The sequence below is a fragment of the Montipora foliosa genome, chromosome 6 (assembly GCF_036669935.1).
Source record: "Montipora foliosa isolate CH-2021 chromosome 6, ASM3666993v2, whole genome shotgun sequence".
In the NCBI taxonomy this organism is placed as follows: Eukaryota; Metazoa; Cnidaria; class Anthozoa; order Scleractinia; family Acroporidae; genus Montipora; species Montipora foliosa.
Genome location: NC_090874.1, coordinates 71776152 through 71796151, shown reverse-complemented (window position 1 = coordinate 71796151; position 20000 = coordinate 71776152). Strand labels below are relative to the sequence as shown.

The window sequence follows — 20000 nt, the reverse complement described above, 5'->3', positions numbered from 1 at the left end:
CAACACTGAGACCACCATGACCACTAAGACCATCATGACCACCGTGAGGGCTTTGACAACTGGCAACACCGAGACCACTACGACTACTGAGACCACCACGGCCAAAACTACCACAACAAAATGTGCAACATGACTACGACACTGAACCTAAGAATCAAAATTCCGATGGTCTTAACGAAGATGACGACCACGACTATGAAAACACTGCATAAGCAAAGTAACCCCAAGAATTTTGTGGTCAACATCAGATCAGTACACTTCAGGCTATTGACACAATTCCCTATTTTTCCATCAACATGTACTTTTAATCTCCAATTTTAAACATAACGCCACAGGAAACCTCAGAAGTAGATCGCTCAAAGTCAATCCAATCGATTTCATTTCCATACAAACTGATAATGTTACATGCCTTTCGCAACAAAAAAGGTAGGGTAGCTTAATACTAAAGCTACAAAAGTTGGACAATTTACAATCACTAAAAAAACTTAAGCAAGGTTTTTCGTAGGAAATTCATCTATGATTAATAAATTTTTAAATTACGAGTACAATTTGTCAAATGCATTGGATGACGACTAGCCAATCTCGGACTACCTTGCAAATGGTTCACCTTGACTCTGAATTCCCCCCGAAAGTCCTCCTTCCTGCATGCGTACAACAAAGGATTTACCAGTGACGACAGAGCTACGGTAAAGAGAGAGGCATTCTGAAGTGCGAGAGGAGATAGATCGGGCCTATTAATAATATTGACTGCTGTCATATAAAGGATAGGCAACCACGACACGATAAATATTACTACGATTGCCATAAATACCTTGGTTACTTTAGCCTCTGTTTTTACTCTCCTCGATAATATGGCGTTTGCGGAGCACTTTTGAATGTTTTGATGGCGGTTTCGTAATCGCTGCGCAATTTTGAGATAGACAGTAAATATGGCTCCATAGGGAAGAATTTCGAAGATTCCCATGACGCAAAATAGGTAGACCTTGTGAATTGTGGCATCAGTGTTTGTTGACCATGTCACAGGCAAAATTGAAATTAGCAGTGAAGTTACCCAAATAATCACAACGAGCTTGACAAAGTGGTTTTGAACAACCTGCCTGTACTGAAAATGTCTGCTGACAGCTATATAACGATCCCACGTCACTAAACCAATATTTCCAACTCCTGTTAACAGGACAAATGCGATGACATAGCCTTCTGAGACAGCCACTTTCGAATCGGGCCCACTAAGGTGAATAGGATAAAACAGTCCTCCGGTCAGTATATCGGATACTGCGAGGGAGACCAAAAATCCATTAGTGAAGGTGCGAAGACGGGCGCTTGATACCACAAGAACGCACAAAATCAAGTTTGTTGCTACAATGAGCACAGCTAAGCAAATCAAGATGATGTATTCCCACGTAACTTTCATGGTTGATGCTGTGGCAAGATTTTTTCGTAGCCGATTGCAGTTAAGTGGCTGTGTTGCGAGCGGAGCAGCTGCCGTCGGTTCAACTGTTACTTTTCTTGATGCTTACATCATTCCCTTCAGTTGGCATTTGAATGGGCTGAGTGGCAAAAAGAACAAATAAGTTAAAACTGTAGTGTCTGTTCGATGGCTTTTTTTTTGCGTCAGCTGCAGTAATATAATGCAGGGCGTAAAAATGCTTGAGACATCAGTTTTGATTTGTAAAAACCAGCATTCAGATGTTTTTTTGGCTCAGAACCTCTTTGCTAACTGAGAGATAATTCCCTACCAAGTAAAAATAGAAACTACCTTATTACATGAAGTTTTTGCGGCACGTTAATTTCGCGGATTTCGCGATATTGAAAAAATCGCGATATTTAAGTGACGCGAACAAATTATAAGTGTCGCGAACATAACATGACCCGAAAATAAGTGACCTACATTATGTCAATAACCAAGAAAGAACGAGTTTATTACCACTGAAACGTTTACAAAGTCACATTGTTTTTACTGTTCTGAGGCAATGTCTTGGTCATCCTCATCGCTACTGCTTTTTATCTCCTCTGCAGGCGGCACTTCATTTGTACCGTCTTCAAACAGTCCTGGCTGGCTCCTGTAATGCTGTTCCACTCGCTTAATGGCTTCCATGTTCTTTGAAGATGTTTCTATTACAACTGTCGCCTTTATTGGAATTTCCAAACCCCCTTGTTAATGAATGTCGACCTTAAGCTATCGGTTTTGGAACCAAGACACCCGGGAGGGTTAATGTCTTGAAAGGATGGCAGAAGACGGGAATAAAAGATGTATTAACTAGAAGGGAAGTATTACCGGCAGCGTATCATCGCCAATGAAATGTAAATTGTGTGTTACTCAAAAACGCGAAATTAAAGTGATTCAAAACATAAATTTCCGCAAAATCGCGAAATTTAAGTGTCGCGAAATATGCTCACATCAAAATCGCGAAATAAACATGTCGCGAACATTTCATGTAATAAGGTAGTAAAAGTTAACTGTGTCAATTAAACTTATACCAAAGGTAAGGGCAAGGCAACACTTACGTACAGATTAGAACGGAGAGGAAGGATCGGACGTTCTCAAGTTAAGTTAGTTGACAAACCGAAGCTTCGAATTCTGGTGATTTAAAGGTCACTGAGCACAGTTTTTAAGCAATTATTCTTCCATTTCTGTCATATTTATATATATTTCGCCTAGAAGCTCAAACTTGCTCACTGATAAATACTACCACGAAAGATCACGAGGGTTTTTACTTTTGACAGTTTATGCGCTCTGCGGGTTGTTACCATGGGAACGCATCTGGATTTAATATAAGGTTTTAGTATACCCCAAATGACAACCTCACGTCGTCGCTGCTTCACGGTCACAAGTTTTATAAAAACCCCAATAAAGTATATATTTTCTGAAAGCTTACGAATTTTAGATTCCGATTATTAGTTGATTTAAGGCAAGAAATAAAGACCCTTCCCAACATAGCGCCCATTTTCTACAAATTGAGTTCATGTCCGGTCAGAATTTAACCGGAGAAAGTGAGCGACATCGCTATGTTTTCTTCACACCAGGATCTAAAAAACCGTGTCGGGGAATTGTGATCAATTGTCTGGTTTATTTTTATACGCTCTCAAGGTTTACGTTTTTATGAAACAAGCATTAGCTTTGGTTAAATACTCAATACTTTCGAAGGAGGCAAAAAATAAACATTCCCGGACATGGTTTTTTTGCCACATTATCGGACAACATTCCTGCTTAATTTCAGCGAAAATGGATGAAAACTCACTGTAAACGAACTAGAAACGTGCGCCACATTCGATGAAATTTTAGTTTTGAGAAATAAGGCAAGTTGTTGACAGCTTCTAATTAGTGATAGTTATTCATAGAAGAATCGTTTTTCCTTTACAGCTTTGTCTAAAAGAAACCTTTTCTCGCTGCACTTTTTTGCAATTGAAAAAACTGAAGTGTACCTGGGAATAACAGAAACTAAAATTGGGCAAAATTATCAATTTTGGGTTTTACTAATACCTTAAAAGAAGGTCTAAGGGATGTTTATTCCTCTTTTATGCAAAATTTATTCATTAGTTTTTTTTGAGGATATTTTCTTACCTGAAAAAATCTAAATAAAGTACGTTTAAATTAACAGGTGTTTTGATAGAATTTCAACAAACGGATTTTTCATAGTTGAGGGTCTCAATTATAGGAATAAATTTATGAATTTGTATGAGTTTATTCCCCAGAGCCTCGAGATGATGCCTTTTGTTTAGGACTGAATTTTAATACATCGAAATTGGTCTATTACCGATATCTATAAACCATTTCCTGTTTAACAAGAAAAACTACTTTAAAACGCATGGAACCGCAATGGGTACAAAAATGTCAGTATCTTTTGCCAACATTTTCATGATCATGACTAAAACACCACACGAGTACATACGGGTAACATACGAGTAACATACGGAACATACGGATACATACGACTAACACACAAGGCTTTCGTTAAATTTAGTCACAGTAAAACAATATATTATGCTGACATCGCTGACGTCGTATGACGTCATCAGATCCGCCATCTTGATTTCACTATTTCACCTTAGTTGCATACATGCCAACTCTCCTGGATACGGAACGAATCTCCCGGTCTCCCGTACGGGTCATTAAATCTCCCGGATAAAAACGACTCTGAACCTTTCACAGACGTTTCTCCATTCTAGACTCAAATTGCATCCCCAAGTTTAAAAAAGATCAATTTTCTCAAACTCGTTTCATTGTTTCTTAATGCATTTCTTCATCTCTGAGTTTCAAACACACGTTAATAGAACTAAACAAAATGACTTCCTTTAGCTATCATAGCCATATAACCGATTGTTTGATTGGATCTCCGATTCACCAATAAAAATTCTTGACATCAGTACCCTGTTTTCCCGCAAATTCACAATGGTGGCAGAATATTCTTGTATTCTGAAGGAGCTGCTGGGGGATGGGTGGGCGCGTTTAGGGCAGGGGGGAGAGGAGGGGAGGGGGTAGGGAGACCGGATGGAAAAAATCTCCAGATTTTAGATCTCCATAGGTTGGCATCTCCGTAGTTGCCTTTTTTAATGGCAAAAAAAGCAGTGCAAAATCAAGCCAGAAAGCTTAAATGTAACCATGTACATGTAAAAATGTATCGATTTTGTAACTTAGTGTTGAGAAACTAGAGGAATTATGTTTAAAATGTCGAATTTTGGGAACAGTTGACACATTAAAAAATCCGCAAGCAATAAACGAACAGCTGCTTAAAGTTTCAGCAACAGAGTAAATCTCCTTTCCAAAATTTGCAAAATCTGAGGGGGGTGGCATCCACACACTCACTCACACACACTTCATATCAGAGGTCCAAGGGGTATGTATTTTAAGCATCGAGATATCAAGAATTACAAAGCCATTAAAGCCGTCAAAAGCTCTTAACAATTCAAGAAATATTGAAACGTGGTTAAAAGGGGTTGACAGGCTAAACACGACTTCCGCTTTTTCGTGATGTAATAGGTCTTTGACCTTTAGAGTTTAGCTCTGACAAGTATGTCTTTTAGAGATTTTCCTCTCCTGTAGGAGATGAGAGGTGGTTCTCTGTATATTTCCCTCAGCATTGGTTGGTTTTCGATTAAATGCCACTTGCTCATTAAAATATTTTTAAGGTTAGGCACTGATGGATTGTACTGTGTGCCAAAAGGCATTAATCCGTTTTGCACTTTTTGCGGTTTTTTTTGAAGTGCCGACTTTCTATCTATAAATTTGACTTCTGCGAGGACTTTGTTTACCAGATTATCTGGATAGCCTCGGACACGCAAGTGTGATCTGAAATTTTTAACGTTTTCTTCAAATGTTGCCTTTGAAGAGTTGGTTCTAAGAAGCCTAAGGGCTTCGCCTTTCTGGGCGGCATGGCAGAAGCCTGGCCTGGTAGTCATAATCAACTACGAAAGCAACTTGTAACATCAACAGTTAAAATTTAACTGCTTCATTTGCACTGCTTTGGCCTGTAATGCATGTAATGCCTATATCTACCGTTAAATACCAAAATCCGTTTAACAATGCTATGTTTAAGTGGTTTTGAACTATATTCTTGTTGAGTGCCCCTGACCGTACGTCTGAAGAATTATTTTTTCCTGATATTCTAACACACTTTTAAAAGACAAATATAAACAGACATATAAGACTAAGGGTGCGTTCGATTGACCCTATTCCGGAATGAGAATACGTGGAGTGATGATTAAAACGGTATGTTTGGCGCGTTTTGAAGCTGCAAGGATGATAAAAATATGTTTAAAATAGCATTTTAGAAAATGTTTGACAATTTTAATGTGAATCTCCGCAAAAACGAGAGATTTCCATCTTGTATTCCATGTATTCCTATTCCGGAATACGGTCAATCGAACGCACCCTAAATATCTACTGATTGTGTCATTCTGTGACTGTTCAGTTGGCTTAAATCATAATGCAATCGATGGTTCGTTTGGTTTGCAAAACATGTGCTTTTATCTTTCATGTTACTGCGGTAGCAAAAACACTTCACTTACCACTGTTAGTTACATCTACATCACGGTTCCTTTCTCAAATGTGTCATCTGTAAATCAGTATTACGCTCTTCAATCTGTTCAGTGCACGGTAAAGATCGAACGCGTGAAGACCATCCACTGCGCGACAGGCTATTTGTTTGCGCACATCAGATTACCAGGCATGACCCCAGATATATCAAATATCTTTGCTTTTGTAACGCAAACTTTCCTTAGTCGGGGAAGTAATGCGTAATATTTTACTTAAGTTGTCGTTATTTGCATAAACATTTACTGGTATGAATTTTACTCGTATATTTTCGTATTTTTTTACTCGTATGTATCCGTATGTCAGTCGTATGTAACCGTATGTTACTCGTATGTTAGTCGTGTGTTACTCGTATGTGTCCGTATGTTCCGTATGTTACTCGTATGTTACCCGTATGTACTCGTGTGGTGTTTTAGTCATGATCACATTTTCATGGCTACTGTTGAAACAGATATAACCAAACTAAGTTCATACAAGCCGGTTCTTTGGAAAAGATGCATCGACTACATCTTTTCTCTGTGGAACATAACCAAGGAAGTAATAACCAATTTCACAGAACTAGCAAATAGCCATCATCTGACTATAAATTCAAAGATGACATTTCAGATAGAGAAAAATAACATTATGAGTCATCTCCTGTTACCCTCTGGGCGTCGGGAAATACTTCATCGAAGGCGAAGCTCAAATTTGAAGAAAACATCGCACAATGCAAACACAGATAACGCACAGAGGTTATCCAGATAACCTTGTGAACATCTTCATATCTGAGGAATGTTATCTTTAAAAGATGATCAAAAAGCGCGTAAAAAGATTTTGCCATTTTTTACATAATATGACCCATCCGTGCCTAATTTCAAAATGATTTTAACCACCAACTCGCAGCTTCTACAAAACTAGCCCTTGCTAAGAAAAAACTTTAAAAATCCTCTCCATATTTTGAATATACAAGGAAAATCCTTGAAAGATGTACGCGTTAGAACAAAACTCTGAGAGTCTTTCAACTCCGTGTCTTTGTGACCGATAGTTGTCGTGTTTGGCCTGTCTACCCTTTGGACCATCGGCAGGGTGATGAGCGGTACTTATGACACCGGAAATGTTTAAAGACTGAAGTTAGTTCTGTCTCTAACCGGCTTTTCTGACTCTAGAAGCGGACTTGCACATAAGAAGTTACAGTACTTGGCACATAAATTTATTTCTGTGATATATGAAAACCGCCAATCATTTATAAACAGGATAACATGACCCTACTTAAGCTCGATTAAGGATAGCTGAGACTTTTGACGGCTAATATTGGCTTGCCCATTTGACGGTGGGCGGTAAAAATATTGCGATTTTGACGGTTGACGGTTAAGTTTTGGGCCATTTGACGGTTAACGGTTAACTCCATTGACACCCTCATAGTTTGCTAATAGGCGTTTTTTAGTTTTCCCAAATTTTTGTCGGCTCAATTTTGGAGACGATTCATTTGGAATCGTAACTATTTTAATTTCAGATTTCTGTACTAATCTGTTAAGGGTTTTTGACAAATTTGTCCCTGCATGCGCATGGGCAGCAGTTTGCTGAATTTCACGTCTAAAGCATCATGATGTTAACGTAATCGATGCGAATTTACACTGCATTTCCAAGACCATTGCGAGAAGGAGAAAAAAACGAAACTTGTTCGCCATACTCGCCATATTTGTTTTGCTTTTCAAATTCCATGCCGGCATTTAGTATAAATACTGACCACGGAAAAAACTGTGATCTTAACGTCCGTTTCACCCATACCGTGGCAAACCGAGGACGCAGTCTTCGTTGTATTGTGACGAAGTAAATCGAAAAAAACATTCGCGACGATGGTATCATGTATTAGGGGCAGATCCAGGATTTATCTTAGGAGAGGATGCATCACTAAAGCACTAATGGCGTAGCTGACGGGTGAGGGTTTTCTTTTTTCGCAGAATACCAGCTGTATTAGAAAGCTGCAGGTCATCTCAGGGGGGAGGGGGGCACTTCCTGCACTCTCTGTACCCTCCCCCTCTTATATCCGCCCCTGTTTATGACTGATAATATACAGCAGTTTTCGTGAAAAGTGCAGTACCTATTGGATGGACGATTAACTGATTGCCGACCAGGGTGGGTTGAACCCACAACCTTCGGTTTAGATCACCGCTGCTCTACCGACTGAGCTACAAGGTCAGACAGAAGCAGGCCGTGGGAACTCACAATGTTAAAGTCATGGCAATGAACATGTACAAGGACAAGGAGGGATTACGTTCTTGCAAACGTTGGCCGTGGAGCACTTATATTTGAACAGACTTAACTGATTAGAGTGTAAATAAATGTGAAGCGCCAGTTTTCTACTCCATATGACATAAGGACATAACGACAACGCAATTTCTAATCGTGAGTATTACAAAAGCTGGATTACAGTGGTGTCAGCCTGGGTACAATACATATAAATTATTCACACTAATGGCTAACATAGTCATTGGTTTCAAAGTCTCTACGCGTATTTGTGAGTAATAAAGTTCCTTAGACGGTCCGTGTTCGCCCTGGGGCGGGACTGGGGAGTACTCCCAGACCGTAGCCCGTAGCCATGGGGTTGCTTTACAGTAGCTGGGAGTAAGGAGCATATTGGCTCCAGACCATTACCTCGCACATAAGATATAAAATTTGTACATATTTCCTTACGTCTCTTATTCAGCGTTTTAAGCCCAGATTGATACAAGGCACTGTTATAGTCGACGGTCGCGAACATTATGCGGAGGGCTTTGCGCTGCACAGACTCAGTCAGGTTGTCAAGACAGAGGGGGAGTGCAGCCCATACAGGCGCAGCGTATTCAAGCACTGAACGGATGAGGGCACAGTAAATAGAAACTAGGTCTGCACACGCAACACCCGATTTCCTAAGCAAGAACAAAATGGGGCAACATGTCTGAAAAAGAGATCAAAACAAATGTCGCCCCAACCAAGGTATCCAAAGTATCCAAGACAGTCCTAAGCAGTGGATTCCGGATTCCAGGACCCACAATTACTGTAGATTCCGGATTAGAACCCAGCACAATCATAGCGCCTGGAAGCGAAAGGCACCCACCGCAGACAGATCACGTAGCTGGCGGAATTCCGGATTCCTAGATCTGGATTTGGGATTCCAAGGCTGAGGAATCCGCATGCCAGGAAGGAAAATTGCCTCGACTCCGGAATCCCGAAAACACCGGAAAATCCCTTCCCATTGGTTCATTCCTCCTCGCGGGCGTAATTACTGTTTACATTTTGGGTATATAGTCATTGGTGTGATTCGTTTCAAGCGGCCAACCGGAAAATGCTGTTCCATTCGTCACATGAAATAAACAAAATTTTAAACTAAAACTTCCGGTTGAATGGAAAGCGCCCAAATGGCCATGAGGAATGCGACAAAACGTGTACTCTTCCATGTTGTCTAACGCCTGATCTCGGCAGACGTGAAAAACAGGTCAGCATGCCATTTGTCCACCTGGGCTGTAACTACTGGAGTAATTTACCCAAGCTTCAAGAAAAGTATTGTAGTTTCATTCTTCCTACTTTCTCAATTCTACATCATTTCAAAGCGTTCAACCATTTTCGTAAATATAAAGGAAACATAATTGCTGGAGGGGAAGGAAAGTCGAACGTAAATTTGGTCCAGTACAGAGAAAGCAAAAAAAAAAACATCAGGTAGGCAAGCCACACACAAGCGATATGCATGTGGGAGGCCAAGGCATTTTCTCGTGACAGGTGTGCCTTGCGAGGGATAAGACGTGTGCAAAGCGTGGTAGGAAGGGGCACTGGGCAATCTGTTGTAGGCATGGGGTGGGATCGAAAGCAGAGCAAGAGTGGTGGGAGAGTTAGTGGGAATAAAAGTCAACGAAAAAGTAGTCTTAGGTGCAAACCACCGCTAAGGCCCAGACAACAAATTAATCAAGTGGAATATGATAGTGGAGAAGAACCTTTCGCCTTTCGAATTCCAGTAAACTTCAGTGGGGAAACAGCAAGTGAAGATAACATTGTAGCAGTGAAGATCAATGGTACCGCTACTAAGATGATTTTGATTCAGGGGCGCAGTTTACTGTGCTTGGTGAGGGGTAGTTTCACAGCCTTCTTGTGAGGATTGACCTTAAAGCAAAATTGCAACCAGAAGAGAGGAATCTTGGTGTCTATGGAAATGGGTGTTTACTGGTGGTTGGCAAATTTCAGGCTACTGAAGAATGTCATGGGTAGACGGTGGTGGAGAAATTACGGGAGAAGGACGGTGTGTATCAGGTAGCTTAGCTGCTAAGTGCCCATAAGTGCTCAAAGTTAGACGAGAACTAGCGAGTACGACAACGATTTATTCTGTTGACAGTGACATTGGAAGTACTGCGGACCGTTTTCCAAGTGTGTTCTCTGGAGTGGGCAAGCTGTCTGGTTACCAACTTAAGATGTGTATTGATCGCAACGTTACACCAGTAACACTGAAACCGAGGCGGGTACCCTACCCATTAAAAGATAAAGTCCAGCAGAAGATGGAAGAGTTCAGTACTTGATCTTGACATCATTGAGAAAGTGTCAGTCCCAACAACCTGTGTCAACCCTGCTGTATTTGTTCCCAAGCCAACGCAAATGAGAAATTCAAAGGGAGAAATTACCCATTCCCACAGTGGACGAGGTGTTGGAAGAAATAAATGGAAGCATAGTTTTCTCCAAGCTAGACATGAAAATGGGTTTTCATCGAATTTGAGCTCGAAGAATCGTCCAGGGATATCACAACATTTTCAGCTGGTGATTCACTGTTTCTTTGCTGAGTTTTGGTGTGAACAGTGCTCCTGAACAGTATCAGAACACTGTAAGGCGATTGCTGACTGCCCTTGGGCCACCAATATGGCTGATGACATTGCTGTTCACGGAAAAACGACAGAGGAGCATGATAGAAATCTCATCATATTGCTACACCGTTTGAGATGTCAGAGATGTTAGTGAAACAGAGCCCCTCACTAATGTTGCCGATCTGAGGAGTCTTCCGGGACTCATCAGTTTCAGCGCAAGGTTCCTACCAAATTTTGTAACCACAGCAGAACCACTACGGAAGTTGACACGACAGGACACCAGATGGAAGTGGGGCAAGGAGGAAAACAAAGCATTTGAGGCATTAAAGAGGCAATTGGCGGAGACATCAACGGTGGCTTTTTATGGCAAAAATACTCTTATGGAGGTGGTTACTGACGCGAGCCAAGTTGAACTTGGGCCTTGTACAAAAGCAGAAGGGAGTAAAGAGTGCAGTTGCATTTGCCAGCCGTAGCTTAAGTAAGATTGAGCTTCGTTTCAGCAAAACAGAAAAAGAGGCAGTGGCAGTTGTTTGGGTTTATGAGAGGTACAGCCTTTATCTATTAGGGCTAGAGTCATTTAAACTTGTTACTGACTGTAAAGCTTTGGAGGTTATTTAGGGACCGAAGTCCAAACCATTGGCCAGAGGTCACATATGGGTACCGCGTCTAATGCCTTCCAAGTACACCATGCGACATGTACGCTCAGGCCAGAACATTGCTGACTGTCTACGTATTTTGACGAAGATACCCACTTCATCAAGATGTAATAATATAAGTGAAGAATATGTGAGAATGCTGGCAATCAGTGCAACCCCACGGGCGATGACAACTAGGGAGATAGGGAGAGCTTCCGCTGAGGATGAGGAACTCTTAACCATCCGCGAGTGTTGGAGAACAGTAACGTATGGTGGCCAAACATGAATTCTGTGGTGGAAAGACATTGCAAGAAGTCACTGCTATGACTCCTGTTACCACTACACCGCCGGTTAAAACAACAACCATGCCCTCCAAGCCATGGAGAGACCTTGCAATAGACCTGATGGGTCCGCTACCAACAGGAGAGAGCCTTCCTGTCACTGTTGATAAATACAGTAGATGGATAGAGGTGGATGTAGTACGGAACACATCTAGAAGTACCATCATCAAGTGACTTGAGAAGCAGTTGACCTGTCATGGATTCCCTGAGACACTACGGACAGACAATGGATCAAACTGAGTAAGCCATGAGATGGAGGAATTCCTGGATGAGCTGGGAATCAAGCATAAGAGGCCTATTTCCTTATGGCGTAGAGCAAAAGGGGAGGTAGAACGGCAGAACAAGTCAATGCTTAAAGCAATGTGCGTGGCCCATACTGAAGGAAAACCATGACAACGAGAGTTACAGAAATATCTTCTGGCCTACAGGTCAACACCCCACACTACGACTGGTATCAGCCTTGCAGAGCTATTGTATAGGAGCAAGATCCAAACCAAGGTGCCAGAGTTTGAAAGTACTGACGAGGGGGAGGATAGATCTGGTACCACAGATCAGCAGGCACGAGATCAGGATGCTGAACGAAACAGCAAGGTGCTGAAAGCGCAAACAAGAGACCTGCTGACTCTGACGTGTCAGAAGGAGACAAGGTACTATTAATGAAGCAGAAACAGAACAAGTTGTCTACAACATATTATCCGGAGCCGTATAGCGTCGTTTCCAAGAGACGAGATCTGGTGATCATTGAACGTGGTGAAACCCTGCTAAAGAGGAATGTTAGCCATGTGAAAACGTTCATAGACCCTGAACAGACACCTGTAATGGAACCAGTCGTTCTTACTAACCCTCGATCCGTTGTTAGCCCAGGAGAACGACCCGCTACTGTGCCTGCGGATGACACTGCTGTTGATAGGATGCCCGAATAGACCATTGAACCTCGAAGGTCGAGTCGCAAGAGAGCTGAGCCTGGTTGGCTTAAAGACTATGTATCATGAAAGACTGACCCAAACTGACTTGTTAAGAACAGTGTTACTTAAGAGATTATATGATTTCGATACAAATTAAGTCTTCAATCTTTGCTATGATTTTGAGTGGCAGATATTTCGCTGAAAGAGATTTGTTTACATTTCGCAAACAGAGCTTTATTAACTTTTATCGTTGGATTGTTACAGTTATGCCATTTAAAACAGTTATGCCTTTTAAAAGGGATTCCTCATAGCTTAGTTTTATTATACTCATTGTTTTAGTTTCATATTGGGGCCGAGTTGTAGTGATTGTTCTGTGGGCTGCCTGTGTAACCCGTGCCTGTAGTGTGTTCTGGGTAGTAAATAAAGTTAAGATGGCGGACTGGACATGTGAGTGTGTGTTGTGGAATGTAACAGTCTGGCCTGGGTTGCTCGAAGCATGGTTAACGCTAACCAGCGTTAAATACCATAGAAACCTATAGGTTTTGATACTTCTTAACCAACGGTTAGCGCTAACCAGGCTTCGAGCAACCGGTCCCTAGAGAACAGACATTATAGAAAGCAAACCTGGTGTCCTGGCTTCCAAGTCTCATATAGGTCTTGACTCTTTTACTGATGGTTATTTTGTTTCGGAGGCTATATTGAAGAGCCATTCCAGTACGGTCTTGGTTAACCGCATTTTGTCGAAATGTTATGATGAATGGGTTAAAATATGTGCCTTGGGATTTATGTTCAGTGTCATACGTAATGATTATAAGATTCCGTTCTGTGGTATGCATTTCAATTCAGACGCTGCCTGGCATCCGCTTACTGGCGAGTCCATGCAAACAATAGTTTAGCCTTGCGGAAGAATGGGCGAACTTGTTTCAAGTTGACGTTACTTCTGAGTATTTAACATAGCGATGTATTGAACCGCTTTTTTGTCCACCTGATATTATTAATCCCCTTTTCAGTTCCTCTGCAACTTTCAGTAAGAAAAGATTTGTACTTGATTTGAGGCACTTTAATTTTTGTTTTTTAAGCAAACATTACTGGTATGAAGATATTTCCACAGCCCTGAAGATCTTTTGTAAGGTTTTTTGTTCGTCAGTGTTGTCACCTAAAGTCTGATTATATCCACTGTGTCTGTGACATAGAAATTTTCCCTGACCATGGAAAATTCCTAACTTTCTCCCGCGTTTCGAAAAGTTTAGATATTTTCCGTTTGTAATTTTGCCTTTCGGCTTATCCTCCGCTCTGCATTTGTTTTATAAGTTACTCAAGACTTTATTGACTTACTAGTGGAGAAGAAAAATGAAGCCAAGTTCAGTAGTTTGTCAATTAACAGTAGCTTGTTTTACTCGTTGTTTCTTTGTTAATGAGGAAAAGTCGCAGTGGGAACCGACGCAAGTTATCACTTGGTTGGCTATTGTAATGGATACTTTTGAATGTTCAGAGTGTATCATCTGTTACTGAATGCAGAATCTCTCAGTTCAAAAGCCACACTGATACTATTTTAGAAACGCCGGACAATGTGGCTGTTTATGCCAGGTTTTTTTTGGCCTCTGTGGTAGGCCAGCATGGTTAGTTTACAGACAACACAAACGTTGTGAGTATTGTTCATTACGGCAGCTAAGTGCCTGAACCGCAGCTTCTTTCTCGTCTGCTTCGGATTTAGTTCTTCTCTTTATGTTAAGTGAATTCTTTGGAAATACATACATGTTACATGATTTACACTTGTACTTACTTCTTACACAATACTTGCACTACATTAACTTGCACTACATACGATACATATTACAATACCATAACACTAGTCAAATGGAATTATAGTTGATCTGTTTACAACGTAATTGTTTACATTTTAATTGTTCGAGTCTCTAATAAGAATTTTGTTTGTTACTTTCACTATGTAGGGTATTGGCTTTCTAGGATTTAATAGGTTGTTAAATAAATAGATAGCAAGAAAATCAAAATACAGAAGCTGAGAAGTAGAAGGACACAATGTAATTTTATAAGGACAGAAAAAATTTCCATTTGTTCCTAAATTCTTTCTCCTTATTACAACTGGCTGCAATATATTTTTCTATATTAATTTTTTCGCGCACAAGTGAGGCAAAATCATCGAAATTGTACTTTATGGTATTTAAAGCGTTAACATACAAGAAATATTTACCTAAAATAATAAGATGGTTGAGGGCCAAACAGTAGTTGTGACAGCGAATAATTCCGAACATAATCTCCAGTTCTGACATAAGCAGTTTCGTATTACTAGAGGTTGAGTACCACTCCCGGAATCCATCCCAAAAGGAATTTGCGTGCTTGCAGTTTACAAACAAATGCCACAGGGTCTGACATTCAGAAGGACAAAAGGGACAGAAGGGCGAGGCAACTTTTTTCATTTTATATAACAAGCTATTCGTTGGTAAAATTCGGTGAATGATTTTGTATTGGAACATCGTCAATTTAATTTCTCTCGTGGCTTTGAATGGTAGGAGGTAAATTTTAGACAAGTCACTTTTCTCGACGCCAGACGCTAAAAGTTTTTTCTCAGAAGTTGGTGGAGGTAGATCTTCAAGGTAAAGTAGGGTACTGTATATTGCCTTACATGACAGTGAACAGATTGAGGTAGGCGGTGTTACCGAGTCTTTGGAACATTCTTGCAATAGTTTCTTCCAATTTTGGGGAATAGAAGAGAGAATACTATAATATTGTAAAAAGCTACATTTTACATTGAATTTACTGCAAAAATAATTAAATGGGAGGAAATGGCCCTCACAGGAGTCAAAAAGATCCGAGATTTGTTTTATTCCTGCCTGATACCAATGAGGAAAGAATACCATTTTCTTATTCACAGTTAAAAATTGGTTATTCCAGATTGGCTGCGAGAGAACCTCATTTTTATTTTTAGGTGTGGCCGTTGCGATGTCCTGCCAGTAGAAAATGATTTGTTTGTAGAAAGCAGGAAGATGGTTGTTTAGGTCAAGGAGATTATAATCATAATTACATTTAAACAGTTCTGTACCGCCAACATCGGCTAGCAGCAATTTAGGTATGTACTGCCATGGGGCATTTGAGTTAGAGCATAACCGTTTCAACCAATTTAACTTAAGCGCTTTGTCGAAGAGAGAAAAATCCTTCATGTCAAGGCCACCAGCTGGTTTTTGCTTGATAAGGGTAGTCTTTTTTATTTTGGCGGGCTTGTGATCCCAAATAAAGTCGAACGTAATCTTGTCTACTTCTTTACTGAATTCTTTAGGGGTATTCATGACACTGCAGATAAACACAAGTTTTGAAAGTGCTAATGTTTTAATTATATTTATCCTGCCAGCGATGGAGAGGTCTCTTTGGGACCACATATTCAATGTTTTCTTTAAAGATCCTAATTTGTCAAAAAAATTTTTCTTTTCAGACACTTCTAGATCATATGTGAAATGCGCGCCAAGCGCGTAAACTGGCTCGGCGCTCAATTGGAGATCATGTATGGTGTCTTTTCTGTTACGCATAGAGCCAAGCCATAACATTTCAGATTTTGTTTGGTTTAGTTTTAGACTAGAGCATCTTTCAAAAAGCGATAATAAATCAAATAACCTTGACAGTGACTGGACATCAGAAAGAAGTACAGTTGTGTCGTCTGCATATTGCGAAAGTTTAACCTCATTATGTTCATCTATTGGAATACCTTTTATTTCTTTTGAACGTCTAATACGTTGTGCGAGTAACTCAATAGCAATAACGAATAATGTGCCGGAAAGTGGGCAACCTTGACGCACCCCGCGTTCTAGATGAAAATGTTTTGAAGCGTATCCGTTATTCAGAACACAACTAGAGATATCTGTATAAAACACTTTTATCCATTGTCGGAGGTCAAGACCGAAATTAAACGTTTCGAGGCATCTATGAATAAAATTCCACTCAATCGAGTCAAACGCTTTCTCAAAATCCAAAAACACGGCTACCCCTGGAATATTCTTCGCTTTAGTGAAATGCATTGTATCTGCTATTAACCTAATACTTTCTCCAATGAACCTTCCTTTAACATATCCAGATTGACAGGGATGAATTAAGTTCGGCAAGATCTTCTCTAAGCGCAGAGCAATGGTCTTCGTCGCTATTTTATAGTCTACATTCAGTAAAGATACAGGCCGCCAGTTTTTTAAATATTCAGTATTCTTCTTCTTCTTCGGAATTAAGGAAATAATCCCTTGACGTTGAGAGATAGAAAGAGTTCTGTTTCGAAAGGCGTAATTAAAGCTACTTACCATAAATGAACCGAGCAGGTTCCAAAAATAGCGATAGAATTCAGGCGTTAGCCCGTCCGTGCCTGGAGTTTTATTGTTTTCCATAGATTTTAATGCAAGCTCACACTCCTGAACCGACATGACACCTTCGCACGTTTTCGCGATTTCTTCTGATAATGCATTTTCTATTTCAAAGAACTCATTGAAAGTTGAGCAGTTGGGGTCCATATTTCTTGATGTGTAAATCTCTTTGAAAAAGCGTTCTTCTTCCTCCAGGATGTCCTTTGGGTTTGTGATTTTGTCACCTTCATTATTAACTAAGGACGTTATATGTTTCTTTTTCTGGTTCCTTTTTTCTAAGTTATAAAAGTATTTACTATTCCTCTCACCATGCTCGTACCAACGCGCTCTACTACGCACGATTGTTCCTCGTGTTTTAATACCCGCAATTTTGGAAAGCTTGAATTTTATTCTTTCCAGTTCAGTCTTAAGAGAATCGCTGTATGACGCCTGGAGTTTGATTTGCAATCTCATCATTTCTGACAAAAGAATTGATTCTTCGTCACGTTTTCGTTTAGCTTTCTTCTTTGAAAAAGCTATTGTAAAAGCGCGAATTTCCATTTTAATCATTTCCCAGTACAACCCTTTGTCGTTGACTTGTTCATGCTTTTTTGCAAACATTGGAATTTTAAATGTTAACAGTTCCACGTAATTAGTATCTGACAGCAAGGAGTTGTTAAACTTCCAAAACCCTGGCCCTCGAGGGAGTTCACTTTCGTTGAAAGACATGGAGAGAGCGACGGCGGAGTGATCTGAATAAATGGTTGGAAGTATTTTGCAATCCTTTACGTGATCTTTTTGCTGCTTTGAAATAAAGAAGTAGTCAAGTCTACACTGTATCTTCATTGACGGGTTAGCCCATGTAAAGCCTGGTTGATCCGGATTCTTGAAACGCCAGGAATGAAGTAAATTATGTGTTTTGATTAACGACTGAAGCTCGTCGAGAGAGGCTTTTTTGCTGTCTATCGGTCTACCGCCTTTTTTGTCTGAAGTGCTAATTGTACAGTTAAAATCACCTCCCAGCACCAAGTTGTCATTGGCGTAAGGCATTAGAAATTCTTTTGAAACGTCCCTGAGGAAAACAACTTGTTGGGTTGTATCATTCGGTGCGTAAATGTTTACTAAAACCACTTTCGTACCATCAATAATAGTCTCGGCTAAAATACATCTGCCAGAATTATCCGCATTAATTTTTTGGAAGTCAACGTCAAGACGTGGTTTGAATAAAATAATGACTCCTCTACTATGAGAGGAGCCATGACTGGACACGATTTTGCCTCCCCATTCTGTTTCCCATCTTTTGATGGATTCCAGCGAGGAATAAGTTTCTTGCAAGAAAATTGTATCCGATTGCTGTTGGTGCAACCAACGAAAAACTTGTCTTCGCTTTCTCGAGCTGTTTAGCCCTCTAACATTAAGTGATAGCAGTTTATACATTTGATTTCTAATAACAGGATAGACGGGGTGTCCAAGAAATAATGAAAACAGTTTTTTTAGAATTATGCTCACAGTGCGGTTGATATTTGTGGCCAGGCTTGATTCTTATTACCTCGTTAGCATCGAAACAAAGTTGATCAACATAACAGGAGAGAAAGCTAAAATGAAAGCACATGCAAAAACACATACAGAAACACATAACTATTACAGACTTACCTAAAGCTTTGTACGGCATTTTGACTGGATATAGAAAGTGGAAAGCTGCAGCTCTCAAGTAGGTAGTTCCGTAGGAAAAAAAAAAATAAAAATAAACTAAACTGCATTTTAACTTTCATTTTAACTTAATTGTCCATTAAACGCCCATAGAAAGAAAATTGAGATGTTTCTTCACCACGGTAAAGAGCACCGTCGATGATCAACTTTTCGACATTGAAGTACGCATTTTTCTTCTCGCGTTTGGCCGCCTTTAGTATCGGATATAACAACTTTCTTACCTCGTCAACGTCTTTAGGAAAATCGTCGGATATTCCAAATCCAGTACCTCTTGGGAGATTTTTGATGAAGGATTTAATAAAAAATTTATCTTGAAAATCCGTCAGCCTAACTATGATCGGTCTTGGTTTAAGACTTCGCCCATTTGATTGTGAATGGCGCGACGTAATTCTGTGAACTCTGTCAAAATGAATGTTTTTTTCGTCGACTGGAAGAATCTTTAGCTTCGTACGCATGAATTCTCTTAGGGCAAGTTCAGTGTCACTGTTTGTTTCGTTTTCACGTTCCTTTATTCCAAAGAACTTTAAGTTTCCTCTACGACTGTGACATTCGAGTTTAACATGTCGGCGGTGCAGCTTTTTTATTTCATGCTCGATGCGTTCGCTAGAAGTGTTAGCTGCTTCTTGCTTAAGATTAACTCCATCAACGAGGGCTCTTAGGTCTTCTATCTCTGCTTGTGAGTTTTCCAAACTCGTTTGGAGGGCTTTATTTTCTTCTTCAAGAAGAATAATCCTCTGTTTATAATTTTCCAGCTCGGGCAGTATAGTTAATAGCGTGTTGAGTTTCTCTTCAATACCGGAGAGCCTCGAGTTTGTAGCCTCGAGGCACTTCTTGCATCCATGCTTGTGATGTTGGTCGGACGCGTCTTCTTCATCCGTTTGCGAGCTTCCCTCTCTTGTTCGTTTCCTACCCTTTTCCGCGGTTCCCTTTTTCTTCGATGATTCGTCAGGCATTTCAAATAGACTTAACTGTATATTTTAACCACCACTGAGGCTGTGGCACTGACAAGATACTACGAGCACACTTTCGGCGTGACCGCCATCTTTCGTGCCTCGTTCCAGTCCTTCTGCGTTTGGTTCGGGGAATACGTTTCAATTTTTCCCAGAGGGTTTTTGATTTTTCGTATCCGTCAATGCCGCTATTTTTGTATTTCCCTTGCTGTATTATGTTTGAAACAGGACTGTTTTATTAAATTTATGTGCGCCAATAGTTGTGGCTTTTATCCAATATTCACGCTTG

At 40.3% G+C, this 20000-nt stretch overlaps 1 protein-coding gene across 3 annotated transcripts in view; it reads right to left on the bottom strand.

Moving 5' to 3' along the window:
- Positions 1–6129, bottom strand: part of LOC138006260 (histamine H2 receptor-like) — a 16986-nt gene extending 10857 nt beyond the window's left edge. Inside the window, exons 1-2 of one of the 3 annotated variants that reach the window (XM_068852485.1) lie at positions 6007–6129; positions 1–1547 (exon numbers count right to left, since the gene is read on the bottom strand). The exon at positions 1–1547 is cut by the window's left edge and continues 306 nt beyond it. In XM_068852485.1, the coding sequence (XP_068708586.1) occupies positions 521–1411 (891 nt within the window). In that variant the 5' untranslated portion in view covers positions 1412–1547; positions 6007–6129 and the 3' untranslated portion in view covers positions 1–520. Of the gene's footprint in view, positions 1548–6006 lie in introns of those variants that run through there. The other 2 variants (XM_068852483.1, XM_068852484.1) reach the window with 2 other exon arrangements.
- Between the last annotated feature and the right edge of the window lie 13871 nt (positions 6130–20000).